The sequence below is a fragment of the Podarcis tiliguerta genome (assembly GCF_965153285.1).
Source record: "Podarcis tiliguerta genome assembly, chromosome: 2".
NCBI lineage: Eukaryota > Metazoa > Chordata > Lepidosauria > Squamata > Lacertidae > Podarcis > Podarcis tiliguerta.
In genome coordinates this window covers 21,507,230-21,533,007 of record NC_139535.1, presented here as the reverse complement: position 1 = coordinate 21,533,007, position 25,778 = coordinate 21,507,230, and the positions used below count along the sequence as shown (strand labels likewise).

At 40.6% G+C, this 25,778-nt stretch overlaps 1 protein-coding gene across 7 annotated transcripts in view; it reads left to right on the top strand.

Annotated features, from left to right (window-relative positions):
* Positions 1-1,120: 1,120 nt before the first annotated feature.
* Positions 1,121-25,778, top strand: part of CFAP20DC (CFAP20 domain containing) — a 145,631-nt gene continuing 120,973 nt past the window's right edge. For 5 of the 7 annotated variants that reach the window (XM_083425174.1, XM_083425175.1, XM_083425173.1 and 2 more), the window contains exons 1-5: positions 1,121-1,639; positions 15,576-15,668; positions 17,203-17,292; positions 18,194-18,287; positions 25,255-25,327. In XM_083425174.1, the coding sequence (XP_083281300.1) occupies positions 15,648-15,668; positions 17,203-17,292; positions 18,194-18,287; positions 25,255-25,327 (278 nt within the window). In that variant the 5' untranslated portion in view covers positions 1,121-1,639; positions 15,576-15,647. The remainder of the gene's footprint in view (positions 1,640-15,575; positions 15,669-17,202; positions 17,293-18,193; positions 18,288-25,254; positions 25,328-25,778) is intronic. The other 2 variants (XM_083425176.1, XM_083425177.1) reach the window with 2 other exon arrangements.

Here is a 25,778-nt window from a genome sequence, read left to right as displayed (position 1 = left end):
GTTTCGTTAGCCCAAAGATGGAAAACAAGCAAGGTCCCAACTAAAGAAGAATGGCAATTGGACAGAATATGCACAACTCTCAGACTTTGACATATAGAAGAGAACAAGAAGAACATACATTTAAAGAAGACTGGAGAACTTTTATTGAATATATGGGAAATAATTGTGTATAGCTGAAAACTTTGGCAGCATTAAGATAAATTCAACAGTATAAACAACTTTTGATGGATGCAATAATGGAATACTAAATGGTATAGTTTTTTTGTAAAATGCAGGGAATTATGGTATGTAAAATGAACCATGGAACAAGAAGGAGGTAAGTCATCGATATCTTAAGGATGTAAAATGAGTCTTTTAAATTGTAAAACAGAAAACTTAACAAAATTATATACAAAAAAGAGAAAAAGAAACCGCCACCTTATACACCAACTAGAGGTGCTCAGATTCAGGTAGGTAGCTGTGTTGGTCTGACACAGTCGAAATAAGAAATAAAAAATATAAGTCTAGAAGCACCTTATCCAGGCATCCCCAAACTCGGACCTCCAGATATTTTAGGACTACAATTCCCATCATCCCTAGCTAACAGAACTAGTGGTCAGGGATGATGGGAATTGTAGTGTCAAAACATCTGGAGGGCCAAGTTTGGGGGTGCTTGTTATAGACCAACTAAGTTTGTTTTGGTATAAGCTTTTGTGTGCATGCACACAATCTGAAGAAGTGTACATGCACACGGAAGCTTATACCAGAACAAACTTAATTGGTCTATAAGGTGCTACTAGATAATTTTTATTTATTTTATTTATTTATTTTAGAGGTGCTCAGTTTTATGTGCTAGGGGAGCTCAGCACTGCTTATAACCTTTTCCCTATACAGCCTCAAGATAGATAAGACAGGTAGTGCTTTTTCTGGTGGTACGCAGGGGTACGCATAGCCCTAAACATTTTGTGAATCTTAAGCTTGGCCTCATCGAGGGGCAGCATTTCAATATGATTAGGAAAAGGAGAGAACCCCTAAACACTTTTTTAAAGAAAAAAAGCACTGGATACAGTATGTATCTTGAGGCCGGATGCGGGAAAGGTTTTCAGCAGTCCTAAGCCTCCCATATATACATATTTGTGCATACAGGGAGGGCTGCCCTGGAACCTTCGCGGAGCGCCCTTCCCTCGCCTCTCGGGTCACCATGGCAACCCAAACGCGAGGCGCCGGCCTGCCAGGGAGCCTGACTGCGGGCACAAATCTCTCGGCACGACGCAGAGAAAACTAAATACGTTAAATCATTCTCGCCCTCCCCGCTCCATGTTGAGGGCGGCGGCGGGCAGAGCGGCGTCCCAAAGCTCAGGAAAGACCTGGGCACCTTTCGAGCGGAGCGCCCGAGGCGGGAGAGAAGGACGCGACGGGTCCCTCCTCCTGCGCCCGCCGCCTCAAGGCTCCTCCCGCGCCCGCCGCCATTTTGAGCCGTTGCGGTCGCCTGGCCGGCCAGGAACCGCGCCGCCTTTAGTCCCTTTTCCCTCGCCTTAGTTTGGGGCAGCTGGTTGCTAGGCCCGCATGCCCTCCCCACCGCCAGCAGCAGCCCTGTTCCGCCTCCGCCTCGGAGGAAAGCCGGCAGGCGCCCCTGCTTCTCCCCTCCTCCGCCTCCCAGGTAAGCGCCCCCTTCTCACGCCCATCTTCTCCAGCCAAGATGTCATCCTAAACACGCTTTTTCCTCGGGAGTAAAACCCCATTGGACTCTGTGGGGCTTATTGCTGCATAGACAGGCATAGGATGACGTTGCCACCCACCCCCCTGGCTCGAGGGCTTGAGGGGTTTTTGAGTTTTGGTTAGAATGGCACAACCACCTCTTCTTGACTGAGTTGAAATCAAGTTCATTTTTCTTAGGCTGCACACAAGGGCTGGGCGTCCTTTCGTTGCCCCCTGGCAGAGACACTGCGCTTTAAGCAGCTGTATGGCAGCTAAATCATTTTAGCAGGTCCCTCTCGCTGGAGATGCAGTGGCAGGAACAAACCCTGTTCTATTACAGCAGCATTTCTGCCTGAAGCACAACGGGTTTTTTAGCACAATGGACAACCCTGTTTAAGATTATGCAAAATCAATTGCAGGTCAGTCTTACACACGTATTTGCTCCTGAGCAACCCCCCAGTGTGTACAAGTAGGGGGTTGTTCCCAGGTAAGTGTGTGCTGATGATGACAGCGCTGCAGCATAAAATCACCCTATAGGAATTATTGTTATCATTACTATTGCTGCTATTATTATTATTATTATTAGTGCTGTTTTACTAGAAAATGAGGTGCCCAAATTCACCATGAACTTGCTCTCTCTTTTAATGGCAATGGTGCCCACCTGAGAGGTACTGGAACTGAGTTCCAGTGAGTTCTGGCTGGGGATAAAAAGCTGATTATTGTATTTATATTTATTTATATCCCACCTTTTCCCTGGACTGGGGCTCAAGGCGGCTAACAGATAAAAATAAAACACACAGGAAGAAAACAAAAACCCCATACACAGATAAAATAGAAAAGACTAAAAAGAATGCAACAGGAAGCCCAGTAAGTTGTTGTAAATAATTCCTTTCCACTCCTTTCAAAATACGCTTGGATGCAAAATAGGGTTTATACCTCACGCCACTTTACTGAATGTGGTGGTGTAATTTAATTCTGACCTACCTTTTAGGGCCAGCCTTTGCAAGGCCGCTTAACACTGGTACAAATAACTTACCAAAAAATCATATAAGATAAAGTTATATGGGGGGGGGGCAGTACTCGTATTAGTAAAAAGGATAGTTGAATTTAAAAAAAAGATTTTAGCGTTCAAGAGATGCCACTAAATGGAGTTGGTGGGGGGAATTGCACATGTGTGGAGCCACTATTGGAAAGGTGTTGTAGGGATGGACGAAGAAATGTGCTACTTTTCACTGATCCACATTGACTGCAAGGATATGACCTTGACATGTGGTATAAATCATATCTAAAATTAGCTGTTGCTTTAAAAATTTGACACTGGGTATCATTGCTCACTTTCATGTTCTTATAGTAGCATATTCTACAACCTCCATGTGATTGCATTTGAGGGGCATGGGTCCACATAAGAGGAAAAAGGCAAAAAAGACTGTGTCAGTGAGACCAAGATATTTGTGTTTTTAGATATTTCACATGTAGTTTGGAAAAAAGGTAATGTAGATTACTGGCATAGCAACCCCTGCTGGCGTCTGTTGTGGGGGGTGCTGTGCACATGCTTGCTGCGCCATGAGGGTGTGGCATCCCAAGTGGGGAGGATGAACCGCCCAAGCAAATGTGTCCCTCCTGGACCAGTGCTGCCAGAAAAGCAGCCGCCTAGAGGGCGCCTGGGAGTGACACCCGGGAGGGACATGGCTGGCATGTGCCGGCCTGCAGGATGCCCCAGCCATTGCATCCCTTCTGGCTGGGCGGCCTGTGGCGTGCCCCACACTGCTTTTTTGGACGGTGCTGGGCCCTCTGGAGGGTGCCCAGGAGGGATAGCGACTCGGGTGCTCTGCAGCCCCAATGTTGCCCCACCCCTCTCTTCCTACTCTACTGATGTGGACTATACAGGAGCAGTGACTAATTTAGGCTGCTCAAGAGTCCTAACTGTTTAAATGATTGTAGCCTTATTCCTTGTTCTAGTACTTGTTTATTTGAAATTAAGTCCCGCTGACTTCCAAGCAAGGGTACATGGGGCTACGGCCATGTAGCTTACTTGGAATTGAGTCCCAATTGAATTCAGTAGGGCTTATCCCCAAGCATGATCCCTAACTCATCAGAAAGAAAACCCCAAGCTCTCATCCTCCCTGTTGTTGTGCCTTTTAATAGCACATTGATCTACTAAAATCAGCTGGTGAATCTTCATGTCGTTGTGATAAGCATCATCACCTGCTAATATCTGCATCACCTGCATCACCTGTCCCCAAGCAGTCAGTGGTGGTATCTCTCAATGACTATAGACCAATAGCCCTAACATCTGTCGTTATGAAATGTTTCGAGAGATTGGTGCTAGATCATATTAAGGCTGGTCTTCCATCCACTCTAGACCCGTTCCAGTTTGCATACAGAAGAAATAGATCTACTGATGATGCTATTTCCATCGTTGTCCACACTGTACTGAGTCATTTAGAACGACAGGGAACCTATGCAAGGCTGTTGTTTGTGGACTACAGTTCTGCCTTCAATACAATTTTGCCAGACAGGTTATTTCTTAAAATGATCAATTTGGGTATACATCAGAAGATCTGTCTGTGGGTAAGGAATTTCCTGACTGACAGGCCGCAGACAGTGAGAATGGGACCTTACTATTCTTCTACTCTAGTATTAGGCACAGGAGCTCCTCAGGGATGTGTGCTAAGTCCCTTTCTCTATTCCCTGTACACATCTGATTGTACCCCACTGTATAAGTCCAACACAATCATCAAATTTGCGGATGATACAACAGTGGTGGGGCTCATTAGTGAGAACGATGAGACTGCTTACAGGAAAGAAGTACAGGGGTTAATTCAATGGTGTAAAGAAAACAATCTTATGCTTAACACCAAAAAAACCAAAGAACTCATAGTTGATTTTAGGAGAAAGAAAAGTGTATTTTTACCATTGCACATAAATGGCGAGGAGGTGGAGAGGGTTGGTAGTTTTAAATACCTGGGCATTTATATCTCTGAGGACCTCTCATGGACTGCAAATATTAACATGGTTGTGAGGAAGGTGCAGGGGAGGTTGTATTTCCTGAGAATGCTCAGGGGACTGAATCTATCTCAGCACCTACTCCTGTCCTATTATCACAGTACCATCGAGAGTGTCTTAACCTATAGTATATTATCGTGGTATGGAAGCAGCTCTGAAACGGATAAAAAAGCTTTACTGAGAATAACAAAAATTGCCCAGAATGTTATAGGGCTCCAGCTACCAACCCTGGATGAGATCTTCACGTCTCGCACTTTGAAGAAGTCACACAATATCCTGAGAGATCCCACCCATCCTGCTCACAACTTCTTTGAACTGTTGCCTTCGGGCAGAAGATATAGGACAATGAAAACACGAACCACACGCCTTCTGAATAGTTTCTATCCAAGAGCTCTGATTGCACTAAATAATGATCTCAGGGCCAGTTGTAAGAAATAGCAAGTAGGGAGTAGGAAGAAATGAGATAGGGTTTAGGTTATGTTATGCTTTTAATAGGTCATGTTATATTCTGGATTATGTATGTTTTATAGATTATGTCTGAATGGGATGAGAGTGTTGGAGGTACGTGCAAATGTGTATGTGAAGCCGGTCTTTGGGTGGGTGTTTGATTTTCGTTGTTGTGTATACTGTGTATATACGGACAATGACAAATAAATTTCTATTCTATTCTATTCTATATCTTTATATCAAATCACTTTTTAAAGAACAGGAGCAATAAAAGAATAGGAGCAAAAGCTATGTAAGCTTGCAGAAGATTACAGCTTTATAGTCCAGTCCAATCCATATACCATGGAAATAATCGTATATAGAAGGAGCCAACCTAAATGATTAAGGGGATGAAGCAACTCCCCTATGAGGAAAGGTTAAAACATTTGGAGTGCTTCAGTTTAGAGAAATGATGAGTAAGAGGATACATGCTAGAGGTGTATAAAATTATGCACCATGTGGAGAAAGTGGATAGAGAAATGTTTTTTTCCCTCTTTCAAAACACTAGAACTCTGGGGCATTCAATGAAGCTCAATGTTGGAAGTTTCAGGACAGACAAAAGAAAGTACTTCTTCACACAGTGTATAGTTAAACTATGGAAATCACTCTCACATGAGGTAGTGATGACCACCAATTTTGTTGTTGTTTAGTCGTGACCCCATGGACCAGAGCATGCCAGGCACTTCTGTCTTCCACTGCCTCCCGCAGTTTGGTCAAACTCATGCTGGTAGCTTCGAGAACACTATCCAACCATCTCGTCCTCTGTCGTCCGCTTCTCCTTGTGCCCTCCATCTTTCCCAACATCAGGGTCTTTTCCAGGGAGTCTTCTATTCTCATGAGGTGGCCAAAGTATTGGAGCCTCAGCTTCAGGATCTGTCCTTCCAGTGAGCACTCAGGGCTGCTTTCCTTCAGAATGGAGAGGTTTGATCTTCTTGCAGTCCATGGGACTCTCAAGAGTCTCCTCCAGCACCATAATTCAAAAGCATCTATTCTTCGGCGATCAGCCTCCTTTATGGTCCAGCTCTCACTTCTGCTCAGCTCCTGCTTGTGAGCTTCCTCCACTGTGAGAATGGAATGCTGGAGTATATGAGCCATTGGTCTCATCCAGTAGACTCTTCTTATGTGCATATAGAATTGTACCTGCAGGCCTTATTTTTATTCCATTGGATTAAGGTGTGCCTAACGGCGCAATATCTGGCTCCTATCTAGAAGCCATAAGTAAGTGGCTTCTAACTCGCCAGCCTTACACACTGATCATAAATCCATTTACATGGAAGTCAGTTCCACTGACTTCAGTAAACTTTCTTCCAAGTTAAGATGTCAGCCTTAGTTATTACCTAATATGACTGCAGATATGGAGGGACCCCCCTCTCCCACCCCATTTTCAGCTGGTGTTTCCATGCGGCTACATTACGAGAAAAGGCAATGGGGTACAATATTAAAATGTCACTTCACCACACATTCTTTTGTTCTGCATTGTGGCCTGGTGACGTGTTGTAAAGTTGTCATCATATCTACTGTATTCTTGCTATGGCGTAAAGTTGTCATTGCTTTATTGGATATAAATGTATGATGTTGGCAGGGTTGATAGGATACCCAAAATAAAAGTGGAATTGTAACAATTTCATAACTGCAGTTTAAAATACGAGAACTTGTGGATTTATAGATCCTCAAGACATTGCTGGCCGTCTTCTACCTTTGATGTTCTTTACTGTTAACAAGGAACTGAATATACAAGGAAGCAAACTACATATAGTCTTGAAAGCCACCTGCTTCTTATTCTTCTCATTACTATTATTACAGTCAGATGTGAAGTCAAGTCCTGCCATGATTTGCAAATATATTATTTTATATTATGGTCACTCTGGTGTGTGATCTACATCAGCAACTGGGTGTGAGTGTGGGAGTTTGTTCTTGTGAACCCTTAATCAGCTTTTGATACTAGCAGCTGTGATATCCTTCTGAACTCCCATGTTAAATTTTTCTTGTTTTTTCCTGACACTGATCTATCTAGAGGACTGGCTCTAGAAAGTGATGTTGAGAAGCAACTGTTCCTTCCTTTGAGTATTGGTCTATGAGTTACCACTGAATTCCATCTTGTCACCAATTCTGTTTAGCATCTCCATAAAATGCCTGGGGTAGTTAGTCCAGGATTTTGGAATGTGGTGTCATAAAATATATGGGTAGTGCCTAGCTTCTTTTTCATCAGATGCTAGGGAGGCAGTTGAAACTCCAAATTAGTGTTTAGAGGCTATGGTGAGCAGGATGTGACTGAGACTTAATCAAAATAAGACAGGTACTTTTGGTTAACAGGAAAGCCAACCCAGGAATATATTCCTATCCGGTGTACCCTGACTGTGGTTCTTGTTCTATGCCTTTAACCAGGCAGTATACATTTGCTATTGTATACATTTTAGTTTACAAATAATGTACATATATTGATACATTATACCTTATGAAACAAGATGTTATGGTGGACCCAAGAAACATTAGTTGTTAAGAGAGGCAGCAGTCAATAATGCAAAGAAAACTGTCAGTTCATTGTTGTGTGAGGCTTTGCTCACTCTTATCATAGATCTGTGACGTAAATGTGCAAATGAAATAGTACTTTCCCTCAAATACAAACGCACAGAGGATTCCATTAAAATTTATTTTGTCCTATATAGAGGCTTGCTTGTAACATTTTTTGTTATTTGCTGTAAGTTACTAGAGAAGACTAATGCATGACTTTATTTTCTGTATGAGGATTGGTAGCTAAAGCAGGAATGCAATAATAATTTGTCTTTAGTGTTATGCTTATATTATGTAATACCAAATGGGAATACTTATGCTACTAACACTAAGTGGGGGCATTTATAATGCTCTAAACATAATTATGCAGTATACATATTTCCCAATTTATTTCCATAGTGCAGGGTAAAATACTATATAAACAGAATAATAATTCCACTGTATTTTGTTCTATTAAAATTAGGGATGCCATCTGATGAAAGAATTCTAGTCAATAAAGCACCTAACTTTTAACTACGCAATCAATTAAATTTAAACAAATGTGCATATGACCAGAATCTCAATGTAGATGCCTCTTTTTTTGAGATAGTGAAACATAAAATTGCTTGCATCTTAAATAAAACTCATCATTCATTGGCATGGCTCTCATATACAGTGGTGCCCCGCAAGACGAATGCCTCGCAAGACGGAAAACCCGCTAGACGAAAGGGTTTTCCGTTTTTCGATGTGCTACGCAGGACGAATTTCCCTATGGGCTTGCTTCGCAAGACGAAAATGTCTTGCGAGTCTTGATATTTTTTTTCGCTCCCCACCCCCTTTTTCTAAGCCGCTAAACCGCTAATAGCCTTTTAGCAGCTTAATCCCTTAAGCCTTTAATAGCCGCTAATAGTGCTAAGCCGCTAATAGGGTTGCTTCGCAAGACGAAAAAACCGCTACACGAAGAGACTCGCGGAACGAATTAATTTCGTCCTGCGAGGCACCACTGTAATGGTAAATCAAACAAACTATAGTTTACAGTACCAGGAATTAGCAAACATGCTGGTGCATCTTACTGAAGTCATGCCTGCCCCCCCCCCCTTCCTTTGCCATGCCAGGAGGAAGCAAACCAGAGCACTGGCATGGTGTTTTGTGCAAACTAGTTCTCATGACTCTTACTCTCTAAACAAACCACAAGAAAAAGCCAAGAACAGATATGGGATGCAGGCGTGATTAACTCTGGCTCGCTGTTGTGTGCAAAGCAGGCCATTGTCTTATTTATTCACTATTGGAGCAGAGGACCACAAAAAAGGTAAACTCGTTTACCTTCAACTCACAGGCCTGCCAGATCAATTAATCAACTACGTTAATGTTGATTAACAATGTAGTTCTGTGCATGCTTACACAAAAGTAAGTTCCATAGTGTCCACTGGGGCTTACTCCCAAGTAAGTGTATTTCCTCAATTACTTTGACTACTAAAATGAGTAATATTTCTTGAAAAATCATCTTTTTCTAAAAAGGGCCTATGATCCAGAAAGAACACAGGGATTTGCTTTGATGAAGTCTATGTCACCTTGAATTTTAATGCCTCCAGCCTTTAGCATATTTTTCAAATAAATTGGCAGCTTATGACATCTTTATAGGATGCAATAAAGTAGCCATTCTCTCATTTTTCAGCCATGGATCAAAATTCTTATTATTTTACTGCCCTAAAAGCATGTACTTTTAGCACAGCATATCAGCCCAACTGGGGATACAGAACCTGCAGTGCTATAGTTAATGACAGATTAACGGAACAGTGTTTAAAGCTATGTCCCACTGAAAGACATTTTTTATTTTCTGAAATTTAGACCACCAGACATTATTCATAGTCCAACTATCTGTATGTAAACGTTTTGATTATTGGCTCCATAATGCTTCTAACACTAAAAGCAGAGAATATTCCCAGGAATCTCTTATTACTTTTACCACAGACCCTGCTTTTATCCTTATTGCACATGTTCGGCTCCCCCAAACACACACTATTTACTGCTAATACCTGTTTTTCTGCCTGTTTATGTAGATAGGGAACAATCTGTTCTGCAGTTTGTATTCATATCAATTAATTCCTCCTCATCTTTCTTCAAAATGTAATTTAGTTAAGACCGATAGAATTTTACATCTCCGTTTAAACTTAGTCACTTTTGTGGGGAGGGCAGATACAGATACCATGAGGGGTTGTTTAAAAGATGTGTTTGAAGACCAGATCCTTCAATAACACTCATACGTCTCGCTACTATTATTATGGCCATCATTAGGCCTTTTCATTTGATAATAAGACCATAGTTTTTTTTATTCAGTCAACAACTAGCGCCTACAACAGAATGTTTCAGTGTACTGTATAGTACTTCCGTTTGATGTTGCATTTAGCCAAGCCGTACTGTCATGAACTGGCAGAATTTTGGGAAGGGGGAAGAGGATCCTGATGAGGGGTGCAGCTGAGAGTGGGTCACACATGAGCAAGCTGGGGATGGGGAAGGAGAGGTTGTTGTAGACAATACTCAGAGGGTGACATGAGGGGGCAGGGGCTAGTGCACAGGAAGCCAAGCAGCAGGACCCCTCGCCAAAGCCAGAGAGGTCCCCACAAACACGGCGGGTCCTAAGATGTTGGGAATGGTAGGTGGGGCACTCATGGAAGGAGAGGCAGGCCAGGGTCTCCAGCCTAGTTCACTAGCTGGCCAGGTGGGGAAGGAGGCATGTGATTCCTTAGCTGGGGCAAGGTCACATACCTCGTCAAGCCCAGATGCTGCAATCAGCAGTCACAGTATAAGAAGGCAGCAGAGCTGAGGTGCTGTGGCTGCTCAGCTGCCCATGTTGAAGGACCTTGCCTGGAATTCTCCTTGGACCTTCACGGGTTCCTACTTCGACTGCTGAATTAACATCTTTGCTTACTGACCCCAGACTGCATTTCCAGATCTTTGGACTTGGCTTGCATGGATTGGCTTCTAGACTTGGAACTTTGTCGTATGGATTAGCTTCGGGACTTGGAACTTTGCCTAGGCACACTGTTGGCCAGGGGATCAGGACACATGATACTATCTTCATGATACTCTTATTACCCCTCCTACCCAGTTTCCCCTTTCCCCCTCTCTGCTCATAGCAGTCAGCATTCCATCACTACTGAGCATGCTCAGGCCTCATTAGGATGTTCTTGGAGTTTTTACTCCCTTATGATTTGCGCCTTCCGACACTCAATATTTTCTGTACTTCTGTAAACCTTGGGCTTTTCCTGAGCCTGCTAATACCTCCTTCTAGTGTATGGTTGGTGCTGTTTGGGCTGTAGAGAAGCCCACGCCCCCCTCTGAACTTTGGAAACACAGCGAATGGTGATTAGTAGCTGTGGAAGCAGCTGCATCAAGCCCAGTATTATCCATTTTGACTTGTAAAAGTACTAATGGTGGATTGGAAAACAATGATTACTAGTTTGTTTTTTTGTTTTACGCTAAGGAATGTATAGTAAATTTCAGGTTACTGAAACCACTCCATTTTGAACTTTAGTTTATGCAGCTTACTACTAACATCTCCCTGGAGCATACTTTTCCAAAATCAAGTATTTAAGAGAGAAGGTCTTTGTCCCTAAAGTCACTGCACATTTCCTGAGAAGGCTCACTCGGGGATCCTGGCCACAGTTTAATTCATATATATTGATATTATTTCAGTATCATAGGCCTTAAAACAGTGTTGATTTATGTGAAGCTGAGACACAACAGAAGCAATAGTTTATCACATATGAAGGGTCATAGCATCTTTCAGACAAATGAATTCTACATATTGAATATTTAAAACTAAGTCTATCAAAATGACATGCTATATATTACCTCAAAATACAAGCTACCATAATAGATGGTCTTAGTAGGGGTGTATTAATGTTCTTTATTGGCTATCATTGTTTCAATATCAAAGCAAAGTAAAAGTAATAATCTTTACAGAGAACTTCAGAAAGACAAAATAACACATGACACTGTTCATCAATTTAAATGCATGTCCTTTCAGTTTTTAATACATTGTGGGTTTGTGATGCATGCATAATTTTGGAACGGGATCTGGTCGAGGATTTAGATGTTGTTTGCCATGTTCATGAGACAAACTTTGAAGAAGATGAAATTGCTCATCCTTCTGATGCATGGCATTCTGGCTGCCTAGATCAGATAGGAACTACTATTACTCTTTAGGACTGTTACGCTTTAGGAAGGGCTAATAGCTGTTCAATATTTGCTCATCTGCTTGCAATACTATCCTAATACCCACGGCTATACAATATTGGGTTTCGTAATAGAGGCAGTTAGTATGCACTATTGGAGCTATTTGAGTTGCTGTAGCGAGTCTTACATTATTATTGTTAACTCCACATAAAGTTTTTATTTGCAGTTGAAAAATGAATACAAAACCTCTATTACTAGCCTGCATATATAAATACAGTGGTACCTTGGGTTAAGTACTTAATTCTTGCTGGAGGTCCGTTCTTAACCTGAAACTGTTCTTAACCTGAAGCACCACTTTAGCCTGTGGGGCCTCCCGCTGCTGCTGCGCCGCCGGAGCACAATTTCTGTTCTCATCCTGAAGCAAAGTTCTTAACCCGAGGTAGTATTTCTGGGTTAGCGGAGTCTGTAACCTGAAGCGTATGTAACCTGAGGTACCACTGTAATAAGAGTACACATAGATCAAGACAGATGCCCATCCAGTCCAGCATCCTATTCACAGTGGTTAACCATATGTCTATGGGAAGCCAAGAAGCAGGACCTGAGCACTACAGTTCCTTCCCCACTTGCGATTCCTAGCACTGGTATTCAAAGGCATTCTGCCTCCAACAGTGGAGGTACAACATAGGGCTATGAGTAGCTCCAGTCATCATGGCTGTTCTCCATTAGTTTATCTTACCCTCTTTTAAAGCCCTCCAACTGCATGACCTGTAATTTCCTGGATTCTATGCAATAAATTCTATAAAATTGGTGTTACAATGGGCACTTTCTAGACCTCAGGCATGAATGCTGATACTAGGGGAAAGTCACATAGTTTTGTAGATTAGCAATTTCACTTGGAAGTGCTTTAGAAACTCGTGGATAGATGCCATTTACCCCTGGTGATTTGTCATTTTTTAATTTGACAAGCCTAGAACGTCTCTTACCACCACTATTTGCCTCAGTTCTTCACACTTCTTTCCAGTGAAAGTTAGTTTAGGAACAAGGATCTGCCCTACAGCTTCCACTGTGAAGACGGATGCAAATAATTCAGCTTCTTCGATCTTATTTTCCTCCTTTAGCACACCCTTGACTCCCTTGTCATCTGTAAATCCAACCACCATCCTAGCTGGTCTCCTGCTACTGGTGTATTTAATTTCTTTGTTGTGGGCCTTTATATTTTAGCAATGTGCTCTTTGAATTCTTCACACACACTCCATCTCTTATTGCCTGCTTGCAGGGGATGCGGGTGGCACCGTGATCTAAACTGCTGAGTCTCTTGGGCTTGCTGATCAGAAGGTTGGCGGTTCGAATCCGCGTGATGGGGTGAGCTCCCGTTGCTCTGTCCCAGCTTCTGCCAACCTAGTAGTTTGAAAGTATACCAGTGCAAGTAGATAAATAGGTACCACTGTGGCGGGAAGGTAAACAGCGTTTCTGTGCGCTCTGGCTTCCATCATGGTGTCCCGTGTATATGGCGGTATATAAATAAAAAATAAAAAATAAGTAGTTTAGTCATGCTGGCCACATGACTCTGAAAGCTGTCTGTGGACCAATGCTCGCTCCCTGGCCTGAAAAACAGGATGAGCGTCACACCCCATAGACACCTTTGACTGGACCTAACCGTCTAGGGGTCCTTTACCTTTTTACTGTCTGCATTTCTTTTACCAAACTTTTTTTTTTTTTTTTTTGCTTTCTTCATCTGGGCAAGGTTTCCATTTTCCAGAGGAGGCCTTCTTGCTTGCAATAGCTTCCATGTTGACAGCATTCACAAGCAGTGCATCCCAGACTAAAATTGTTTGCTAGTGGTAGTTGTGAAAGCATCTTTATCGCTGGAGTATACAGGAGGATTTTCTTCCACCAAGAAGTGTGATCGCCAAAGAAAAATATGTACAAGTAAAAGCTGCAGTGTTGACACTGAGATATGTTTGCTTTCCTTTACTAATAAGAATGCCTTATTTTAAATGTAAGGCACTACCAGGCTTTTATTTAAAGACCAAAGAAATTTTGCAGTACTATTTAACCACATGTTACAATTTAATTCATGCTGTCAATTTAGTAAAGCAATTTAAAGTAATTACTAGATAATACATTTGCTTTTTAAATAAATGTCTTAAACTTTTAGAAAACTGATATCTGCCTTGGGTAGCAGATGTGATGAAGTGTACATCAAAGTCCTGGTAATAGACACTGTTGAATCAGTAACATAAAAATATGTACACTAGATTATGATCATAGCACGACTGCTTTGAGATATTTTTCCTTTTAAAGCTCAGTTTTATCTCCCAAATGTAATAGCGAGTATTTTTAATGCACTAGCTAAAGAGGAGGTCATTGTTAATTTCTAAGGTATGGTAGACTTTTATTTCAGAAAGTATCACAAAATAGTTAATGTTAAAAAGAAGAAAATGGTACAGACACCATTTTATGGAAAATTGTTCCATCAAAGTTACTACCAGTGCTGTAGAGAAGCCATGCTAAGGCCTGATTTTCACATTCATGTATATTGCTTGATTTCTCTACACTTGATGACTTGGATACTTAACAACTGATAACTAGATGTTGGAGCCATTTCTATTGAAAGGCCTTGCATTTGAAGTAAATGTCAGGTTATTCTTTCTGCAGTGTTCAGTGATGATTCATTCATTCGTGCAGGTCACCACTCCAAGTCACACTTATCAAGTGATGGGCAAGGCATTTAATAATCAGGACCAAGCTGTAGACTTTCATGTGAATAGGCTAAATCCCAGCGCTCCTAAATTCCAAGGTACTTCCTTGACTCAAGTGCAGATGCTCCAGCTGAAGTTGCTCATAGAAAGCAGCAAGAGAGAAGTTTTTGATAAATGTGCAAGAAGCATCGCCATCAGTTTGATCTTTTGAGCTCTATATGATATGGGCAGCACAAGCTTGCCCTACTGGGCAGCAAAAGGAATTGGGCCTTTTGAAAGTTTCATTCTAATTCATTGGTCTGCAGTTGGTGTACTGGAGCCCAGTAAAGTGTTGTAGTCTGATGCGCTGCAACAAAAGTCATACTACCATAGAAATATAGTTAAAAAGTAAGAAATAAATCCCCAAGAGCATTTTTGGGTTAAAGATGGGTTCTACTTCAGAAAAAGTTGAAGACTACCGTTCTAATACCCGGAAGGGTCAAGTTCCTTCCTCTGCCGCCTAATAATAATAATAATTTTATTATTTATACCCTGCCCATCTGGCTGAGTTTCCCCAGCCGCTTTATGCGGCTTCCAGTACATATAAAAACATAATAAAACATCAAACATTAAAAACTACCCAATACAGGGCTCCCTTCAGATGTCTTCAGTAGCCTGCTACTACCCTATCCCCAAGATAGACCATTGAACTACAGACCCCATGATACTCAGTGGAAAAAGATGCTGGCATATTTATGTGAGGATGTTGCACTACAATTGCTTGAATATTTGTCTTGATTGATTGATTGATTGATTGATGGATGGATGGATGGATGAATGTCTAAGGTTGGATATTTGTCCTGTAAACAGAGAAAGCTGAACTAGCTAGTAAGCACAGCCAGAACCAAGAAGGTGGTCCAGAGTAAAACACACTTCTTTTGCTTCAGATATTATGGGATACTAACTAGTGCTAGGCAGTATTTCAAACACAGTACCATTTGCTATTTTAGTAAAGCTTTTGTGGAATTTGATGTAATGTTTTTTCTTTATTTCTAGTGACTTCTAGAAGCATCACATTGCTCACTGGTGTATTGAAATAATTGTTCCAGCTGTGAAATTGCTGTCAGGATGTTCAAAAATGAATATCAGGTAAAACAGAAATGTTTATTCGTTAACTTTTACACAAACCTATAAACAAACCTAAAAAAAAGAGCAAAATATTGAGAACGTTAATTTGAGCTTTTAGTCTGAGCTTTTTTTTAAGCTCAGTGATTGATGTTCATTTCTGTTTTATAACAGTCTAGATCTTCTCCGAAGACTTGACCAGGAGTCCACAAACCTTTTCTGGCTTTGATAGTTAGTTTCTAATCATTCCCAACCCGTAAAGCTATATATTCGATTATGCCTTTAAAGTGCATTTGAAGCACATTTTCCCTTAATGAACTCTGCTTCTTCTAGCTAAGATCCTGCTCCAGCCCACAAGCAGAATATGAGAGCAATAGCAGTCTCCCCACTTGTTTTGCCTGACAACAGATGTTCAGAAGCATACCATTAATTTGTCTAATCCCTTTTAAAGCCATTCAAGTTGGGTGGCAATCACATGGCCGTGAATTCCAGAGGGTTTTTTTGAGTGTTTTAAAACATTATTTGCAATGTTTTTAAATACTTGTTTTTAACTTTTTCATACAGAATGTTAATATTTTATTTTATATTTTTGTAAACTGCTAGGAAGCTTTGTTGCAATGAAGTGGTATATCACACACACACACACACACACACACACACACACACACTCCTTTTGTCTGTCTTGAATCTTTCCTAATTCAATTTCATTGGATAACCTTAGTTTTTAGTATTATGAAAAGGGGAATAAAACTGTTCATACTCCTCACGGAATGCACAATTTTACACGTTCTTGTTCCAGACTAAAATGAGCCAAATGTTTATTTATTACCAGATCTTTACCATAATGATACAACAATAAAATATATAATAAAACAATCAAAGCAGGAAAAGAAAACAAGAAAAGTGTAAAAACACTTAAAAACAAGACTTCTTTCCTGGTCAGTTACCACCAGATCAGACCCCATTTGTTCATATTTGAATTGAGGATTTTTTCTCAATGTGCATCACGTTATACTTGTTCAAGCTGAGGAGCATGACCCATTTTACTGCTTATTCACCCAGTTTGGAGATACAGTGGTACCTCGGGTTACAAACACCTCGGGTTACAAACACTTCAGATTACAGACTCCGCTAACCCAGAAATAGTACCTCGGGTTAAGAACTTTACTTGAGGATGAGAACAGAAATCAGGTGGTGGCGGCAGCGGGAGGCCCCATTAGCTAAAGTGGTACCTCAGATTAAGAATGGTTTCAGGTTAAGAACGGACCTCTGGAATGAATTAAGTTAAGATACCACTGTACTCTTTTGGAGCTCCTTGCAATCCCTTGTTGTCACCCTGGATAATTTGGTGTCATCAGCAAAAGTACATCTTCTCAAATAGCACTTCTAATCACCACTGCCACCTGGACATCTGGGTGAATCACTCTTATTACTCTTGGTATTTATATCAGGAATTGGTTTCAAATGGATACCCTTATGATTAAATTATTGAGCAATGGGGTGAAAGAAAGCACAAGTGATACCACACTGGACAGGTTATTGTTTGCTTTTCTTACAGGGTGGCCCATTTGTTGAAATCTTCAGTGCTCAAGGCAAGAACCCTGGAATGAAATGGAAGGTTTCTGGCAGTCCTTCGGTAATTGGGAAGGTATGTTTCATGCAGGAATGATAAGAGCTTGGTATATAAACTACAGAAAATGTACATGAAACTTAACATTAGAAAGTAATAAGGGCTTTGACCTGGCTGTGGAAGAGTTGTCACTTTCACTTCTTTTACTGTGACAAAAATAAATGACCACGGAAGTTAGCATTTCCTACAGCTAAAAAATTCTAATGGCAGCAAGCTTAGAATAGCTTTTTTATTATTATTACTGCTGGTCTAGTCCAGTCTTTTCCTGGCATGAAAATAGTGATGAGGAAAGGTTCACCGGCTTAAATTCTGCATGTTGGGTTTCTTTCACAAAGGCAGAGAAGAAGGGAACTAACAAAATAGCAACAACAACAATTTTATTTATACCCTGCCTATCTGACTGGGTTGTCCCAGCCACTCTGGGTGGCTTCCAACACACATAAAAACATAATAAAATGTCAAACATTAATAATAACAATCTGACCCAATACAGTATCCCAACTTTCAGCTCGCAAAACAAAATAACTACTGAGTCCTGATAGCAGTCCCTAATCTCAATCAAAGACTGTACTCATTGTCAATGGCGAAAGCTCTAGAAGAGTGGTGGCAAACCTGTGGCCCATGAGCCATTTATGACTCTCCAGGATTTTCCAACCATTTGATGGTGAAAGTGATGTCTTTCTTTTTCCAATCCAGAGAATGAGTGCAACACATCATCCTCAGAGGGTTTGCCAAGAGCAGATGTAGCCTTTGAGTTAAAAAGGGGTTACCCAGCCCAGCATTGACAGCCAATTCTGCTGCCTTTTGCTCGTGATAGGCTTCACAACCAATAAAAATCTTTGCAATTGTAGTAAATTGGTGTTTTGGGGCAATTGTTTTGGCCGCCCCAAGTATAATATCTTCTTTGTTGGTTTGATAGGAGTTCGATAAGCAAGTGAAAGGCTTTGTCTTTGTTCTTGAAGGAAGCAGTCAAACAAACAAGATGCAACTTCCTAAGGAAACCAGGCAAGCTCGTAAGTACAAATGTATTAAATATAGATGTAATAAAGGTAAAGGTAAAGGGACCCCTGACCATTAGGTCCAGTCGTGACCAACTCTGGGGTTGCGGCGCTCATCTCGCTTTATTGGCCGAGGGAGACTGCATACAGCTTCCAGGTCATGTGGCCAGCATGACTAAGCCGCTTCTGGCGAACCAGAGCAGCGCACGGAAACACCGTTTACCTTCTCGCCGGAGTGGTACCTATTTATCTACTTGCACTTTGATGTGCTTTCGAACTACTAGGTTGGCAGGAGCAGGGACCGAGCAACGGGAGCTGACCCCGTCGCAGGGATTCGAACCACCAACCTTCTGATCAACAAGCCCTAGGTTCTGTGGTTTAACCCACAGCGCCACCGGCATCCCTATAGATGTAATATAGTATCATAAAATGTGATTAGGCTTTGATTTTTAACCAGTAGTGTGCTACAAATATAAATCTGGCCAGTTGTGTCTTAAGCTAGGTTCTTCCAAAGTTAGAGCGAAATTTCTTTTTCAGCTAGAGCCACTTAGTCAAAATTACTTTTGCTCTTGATATTTTAACCATTTTCCCCTAGGCCTCCTGCTGCTTTAAGCCAGGATGCTGCAGAGAATAGCGTGTGATGCATAATGGGGGAGAAATGAATTCAAGCCCTCACTTGGTTATTAAGCAGACTGGTTCACTTTCAGCGTGACATACTTCACAACGTACTGGTAGTTAAAAGAATAAAATGGCAGTAGTAAGAACATGTACCCCACTCTAAATTCTTTGGAGAAAAGGCAGGATAAAGCTGTGATAAATAAATATATCAGGCATACATGTGTCACGTGAACTCAGAAAATGGAAAGCCTCTTCCTTGTGAAGTCAAATGCTTCCCTATACAAAGTGCTTCCTTTCTAAGGAACCAAATGTCTTCCTTCCCTGTTGGTAAGTTTAGCAGAGTTGGCTGGCCAGATGTGATCTTATAGGCCCTCTAAAGATGATGACTAACTGACAAATACAGGCACACATTGAAGAGGGTCTTTGAATTGTTTCTGTGAATTCTGTAAAAAGAGCTGCAATCCTGTATTTTCCATGTTACTAGGCTTAATTAATTCTTACAAAATTCCCTTAATAGGGGAAAATATTTCATATAATTATAGAGTTGGGGATGACCCTGAGGGTCATCTAGTTCAATCCCCTTCAATGCAGGAATCCTTTGCCGAATGTTGGACTCGAACCCATAACCCTGGGATTAAGAGTCTCATGCTCTACCAACCGAGCTATTAGATAAGATTCTTATCACAAGTTCCCAAGGCATTCTGTTAAGCTCTATTGACCTTTCCTCACATAATTTCAACTATTATATTGTGGCTTGATTTGTATGAAAGGCTTGCCATATATCTATCTTTGCTGGTGGCTTTCTCTGCCTCTGTTTATTGTGCAACAAATGCATGGTACAATTATACTAGACCACTTCCCTCAAGGAAAACACCTGTGTTTCTTCTGGGTTATTGCCATATTGCACTGTGAGGAGAGACGCTGCTTTCTTTCACCAACATTTTATGTATAACTTTTTCATATTTCCTCCAAAGTGCCCAGCACCAGATTCTTCTCTTCCACCATTTTGTCCTCACAGCAACCCTGTGTGGTAGGTTAGGGTGAGAGATAGTGAATGTCAGGGCAGTCTGATTATTTTAATTTGGATCTCCATCATTCAGGCTGACACTGTACGGTCACAGTAGACTGGCTTCAACAAAGTCGGGGCATAGAATTCATTTCAGATACTGATGTCAAACCTTGCTAGTCTTCTGTATCTTGCATTGTGCCTTTAAAAACAAAGAAACTCCAGAACATAGTTTCTGAGTAAGAAAAGATGAACTTTCCTTTGCTCTTAAATTCATCACATGTGAGGCAATCAGACACACGTACAGAGAGAGAGAGAGAGAGAGAGAGAGAGAGAGAAAGCTCTGGGGTTTGGAGGCAGAGTGAGGGCAGCATGTATTGCAAGTGGATGAGCTCTTAAAAACTATGCGCTGACAGCAGCTGTGAAAACATGTGCAAAGATATATCCTAAATAAAAGAAGGTACATTTTGAACATTAATAGTGCATTTTTTTATTTAGTGAGCTGAGAATTCTGGGAACTGAGAAAGTAGTATATGTCTATCTGCTAGTCATATCACAGCTTATTATTGTGCAAGTAAATATTTTTGGTGGTAGTCACAATTACAAATGGGGTTGTAGCAATGAGTTACAGCATAACTTCATAGGGAAATAGTATTCAATAAATATGTCATTTGTCTGTATTTAAAATGTTCATTTAAAAATGTTTGGCAGCATGTGTTTACTGTTTCTACTGCTCCTTTTTGCTCTCTCTCTTCCTCTGTGTGTGTTTTCTAAAGATCTAGAAAATGAGCCATCAATGATTTTAAACTGGCTATATTTTGCAAACAAAGGAATGATTATTTTAAGAATGTCCAGAATGCGGCCTAATAGCTCTGCTATTCTCATAGGCAAGAAGGATCTGCCCCCATTTCTTTCATGATGACATTACAAGTCAGCCTCTAGACATTGCACGTTGTTTATTGCCTATTCGTTTGTTTTGTTTATGTTTACTTCAGATGAAATGTGTTAGAAGCAAATGTTAGAGGTAGCTTTTATTTCTTTTGACTGGAGTTTACATGGGCCTTTATGTCAAAATGGGTACAAAATTATTTTCAGCACAGGGAAAGAATAAGCAGCTTTTTCAGCACAGATGAAATGTACTCTGAGCTGGTATGGTGAAGCTACCACATGCGTATTTCATTTTCATGGAATTAAGTTGATTAGAATAAATTTTCCTTGAACATGTTTGGTATCTTGCTATTAGGGATCTAACTCATTCATTGAGGCATATGTGAAAGCCGTTTTATGCATGGGATTCATGCACACAAATGGCATGCTTAGGGTTTGGAGCAAGTGAAATAACCTGTTGGTTAACCAGTTTCATATGCATGTTAGTAGTCTTCATATAGAGCAGAGTGATCAAGTCTGAGTAAAGTATAGACGGTTGGAAATCAGACTCAAATTCTCAGAATTTTAATGAGAGGTCTCTGAGAGTATTTTAGATGCTGTCTGCTATCTTCCTTTAAGATAATTAGCTGAGTTTAAACCTGTCAAGATGAAGGCCCTGTGGGGAGTGATCCCCAGGTCCAGGAGACAGATCAGCTGCTTATTCTGGAGAGGGTTGCATTCCCTCTAAAATTACAGTTACATAGTTTGAGGGTACTCCAGGTCCAGTCTTTGTCACTTGAGGCACAGGTGGCCCCAGGAACTAGGAGCTTCATTTGCCAGCTTGGCTTGCTAAGACATCTAAGAGACTGTCTCAAAATATCTCACTGCCCAGCAACTGTGCTGCTTTAGATGGGGCACTGATAGTGTACCATTTGCCACAGAGGCGCACTTAATTTCTCATGGGAACCAAGCTTTTAGGGTTGCAGCTCCATCTCCCTGGAATCCATTACCAGCTGAAATGAGATAGACACCTACCATTGTGAAATTTAGGCACCGCCTATAAAGCTTTCTGCCATTTGAACTGTATCTTGGATTGGGATTTGCCATTTTCAGCTATGTGATTTGGTTGTTGTGTGATGTTCTGGTTAAAGTGAACATTCCAATATTTATTGGATAGTATTTTGTAATTACAAATTAACTTTCCAAACACTGGCTATATGAGAAATGAGGCGCTTTAAAGTGTGCTACTGCATTAATGCTTATGGGTTCAATTAATTTTAAATTTCTGCTGTAAAATTTTCAGATCTCTAAATATTTAATGCATCTTTAATGAGAAATGGAATTTTGAATTGTTTGTTGGCAGGGTTACAACAAAGTGCTCAGGCTTAATTTGAGAATTGTTAATTACTAAGACTGTTGCAATCTTTGTGTTAACAGCTTAAATTTGAATTACCATTTCCCTTGATTTTGCAGTGAACTGTAGAGTCATTCTGACTCTTACCACTTTATATTTATTTAGAGATTTATTCTGTAGGCTAATTATCACATATTTAAAATCAAAACATTCAACTAGGCTTTAAAACTGAAAGCAAAAATGTATGGGTAAACAGCAGGCAAATGTTGGAGAAATTGTTTGAGGCTATGTTAAACTTAAGACATTGGGCTTGTTCTATTGAGTGCTCTTGAAAGAAGATTTTTGGTGTGAATTAAGGCAATCAAAAACTTATGTAAAAATTTTTCCTTCCAGTAGCACCTTAGAGACCAATTAAGTTTGTTATTGGTATGAGCTTTTGTGTGCATGCACACTTCTTCAGATACACTGAAACAGAAGTCACCAGACCCTTATATATACAACGGTACCTCGGGTTACAGACGCTTTAGGTTACAGACTCCACTAACTGAGAATTAGTACCTCAAGTTAAGAACTTTGCTTCAGGATGAGAACAGAAGTCGCGCAATGGTGGCGCGGCAGCAGCGGGAGTCCCCATTAGCTAAAGTGGTACTTCAGGTTAAGAACAGTTTCAGGTTAAGAATGGACCTCCGGAACGAATTAAGTTCTTAACCAGAGGTACCACTGTAGTGAGAGGGTCTGGTGACTTCTGTTTCAGTGTGCATGCACATGAAAGCTCATACCAATATAACAAACTTAGTTGGTCTTTAAGGTGCTACTGGAAGGATTTTTTTAGAATTTATTTTTTGACTATGGTAGACCAACACAGCTACCTGCCTGTAACAAAAACTTTTGTGATATGGACATAGGCAGCTGCCTTCTGTTGAGTGAGACCATTGGTCCACCCTGTTCAGTGCTGTCTAAATTGAGTGACAGTGGCTCTTCAGCATTCATTTCCGCAGGCAAACTGTGATATGACAACAGGTGATTTAAAGATCAAGCCATGGTTGCAAAGGAAGTTTTCTTTGCTTCCCTGACTCATCATTTGCAGGGATGACTCATCATTTGCATCCCAGGATTGACCTCTAGCCATGCCTAAAAGGAAGAATTCAAGCCAGGGATGCAAAGGAAGAATCAGAAGTTCGCTCTATAGACTCCCGCTTCTTCATCTGCAGACAAAAGTCAGCAGTTCTTGAATTCTCCGCCTTTGTGTCTCTGTGCGTGAAAAAGTGTAAAATTCAAGAAGTGTCAACTTTTGGCTGCAAAGTCAGAATCAGGAGCACATTGAGTTCTTCTTCCTTTATGTATAGCTTGAACTTTCCTGTGTCCAATGTCATATATGATGCCAGGCCCATGTAAGGTGGATGTGGCGAGTCCAAAATAATCTGATTGGGCTGCCATACCTCAGGGGTTGTCCAAAATTTGTAAATGGGTTGGCCTGAGGTTTTCCCAACACTACTTTAAAGAGGCTTGTCACCAAGGCCACAGTCCCAATTATGCTTACCAGGAAGTAATTTTTTTATTATTGATAACAGCAAGAAAAGAAGAAAGAGAAAACACAAATACCAAATTACACACATAATTTTCTTCAGGAAGTAAATTTATGACATTTATATACCCCCAGTCCAGCAAAGTTCTCAGAGGAATTTAAACATAGAATGAAAATACAACCAAAGCCCTTAAAGAATTTTTTAAATCATTGTACCCAGTTAAACAGGCTTCTTTAAAACACAAAACCCACAGCTGCATATCTATTAACTCAGGCATAGGCAAACTCAGCCCTCCAGATGTTTTGGGACTACAACTCCCATCATCCCTAGTTAACAGGACCAGTGGTCAGGGATGATGGGAGTTATAGTCCCAAAACATCTGGAGGCCTGAGTTTGCCTATACCTGTATTAACTATTAAATACTCTGAAAGGGAAAAGCAGGAATGGCAATGCTTCTTTGGACTCAGCTACATTGGCAAAGAAAAAGCGCTTTATATGTATTTATGCATTCTAATACTAAAATCAGATGGCGCTGCGGAGTTCATTTTTGCTAACCCGATTTCTCATGCAAAGTTTGCAATGTGTTTAACTGAAATGTTTCTTTGTGTCTAGATCAGGGGTAGTCAACCTTTTTATATCTACCACCCACTAATGCATTTTCTTGATGGTAAAATTTCCTTACCGCCCACCAGTGCTCGATGGAAGGAGGATTCAGCTTGTGCTGTAGAACCCCCTACCGCCCACCTAGAATCCTGAAACGCCCACTAGTGGGTGGTAGGGACCAGGTTGACAACTCCTGGTCTAGATCATGCCTTTCAAAATAGAGATCCAAGCATAGGATAACATAATTCGTTGTTTAGGGCTGGTGAGTCAGTTACATCAAGGATCACAATCAGCTGGTCTTAAGACAGTTGGAAAGGTTTTTTTTTTTAGAATGGGGTTGGCCAGCTATTATTTCAGTTGGTCATAATAGGATAGTAGTACTGCATGGCTATTCTTGTTCATACAACTACTGGAACCTCCACCCCCCTTTTTTAAAAAAAGATTGTTCTGTGGCCATTATTAATCAAAACCATTTTGTTTTTTCTGTCCTGAAATGGATTTTGATTTTTGCAAGAAACTTTTGCTCTCTGCTTTCCCATCTGAGCTTACATTTCTGTATTAGACATCCAGCTTAGAACAGACCCTCAGTTGCCCCCAGCTGTCCTAATCTGAATTCTGTTGTGTGATGGATTGTTTAAGTGGTTCAAATAAAGTTTAGATTTGTCATCTATGAGAGTAATCACCACATGCTTTTGCTGGAACATGCCTGTGAATTTTTAGATTTATTTTTATGTGCCCTTGTAGAGCCGTGTGTTTGTGTGCTGTCAGCGTAATGAAAACTGTAAATAAAGTAATTAGGTCTCTTTTTTGTAGGAGTTCCACCTGGGCCACCAGTTGCTTGTTTAGAATAGTATCCCTTTTTATTGCTGCTTGATTTGGTTTCCTCCTGTTGCTTTTCCTCTTTTTATATATTGCATAAACCTTGGGAAATAAAGTTCCTATCTCTATCTGGAATGCTAAATTATATGTGTAGGCTGTACTTTATGTATTTCTTTTCTCTTTTTCTAGTTGGACTGATCCAGCAATTTCTGGTACTTCAGATTTATGTACCATTGGGACAAGACTTCTCTACTGAATTGCTGTAAGATAATGCTAAACTTCCTATCATGTTTCATGCATTGTAGACACTCAATCAATTGAACCAGCACCAACTAATATTAATTGCAAGTGGCAGCTTTTGCATTAAAGAACAGTGACTAATCAAGTTGACATGGAGTAATTAAGCTAATTTGATCACTATTTCTCAGACTCTTTTGTGGTATATTTCCCTGAGGACTAGAAAACAAATTCTCTCTAATATAATACATCTATATATTTTTAATTGTGAATTTATATATATGAACATGGTATCTAAAACTTTATTATGTTTTGTAATTAGAAAAAAGTAGCATAGGTGATCAGTTCCTGATTATGGACATGAAACAGTTTTATCACTTTAGAAGACTGAGAGAATTTTGTTTTACTTTTCACTTGTAATTATTCTTGTTCTTTAAAGATCACTGATTTTGTTTAGTTCCTTATGTGGTTAGGGA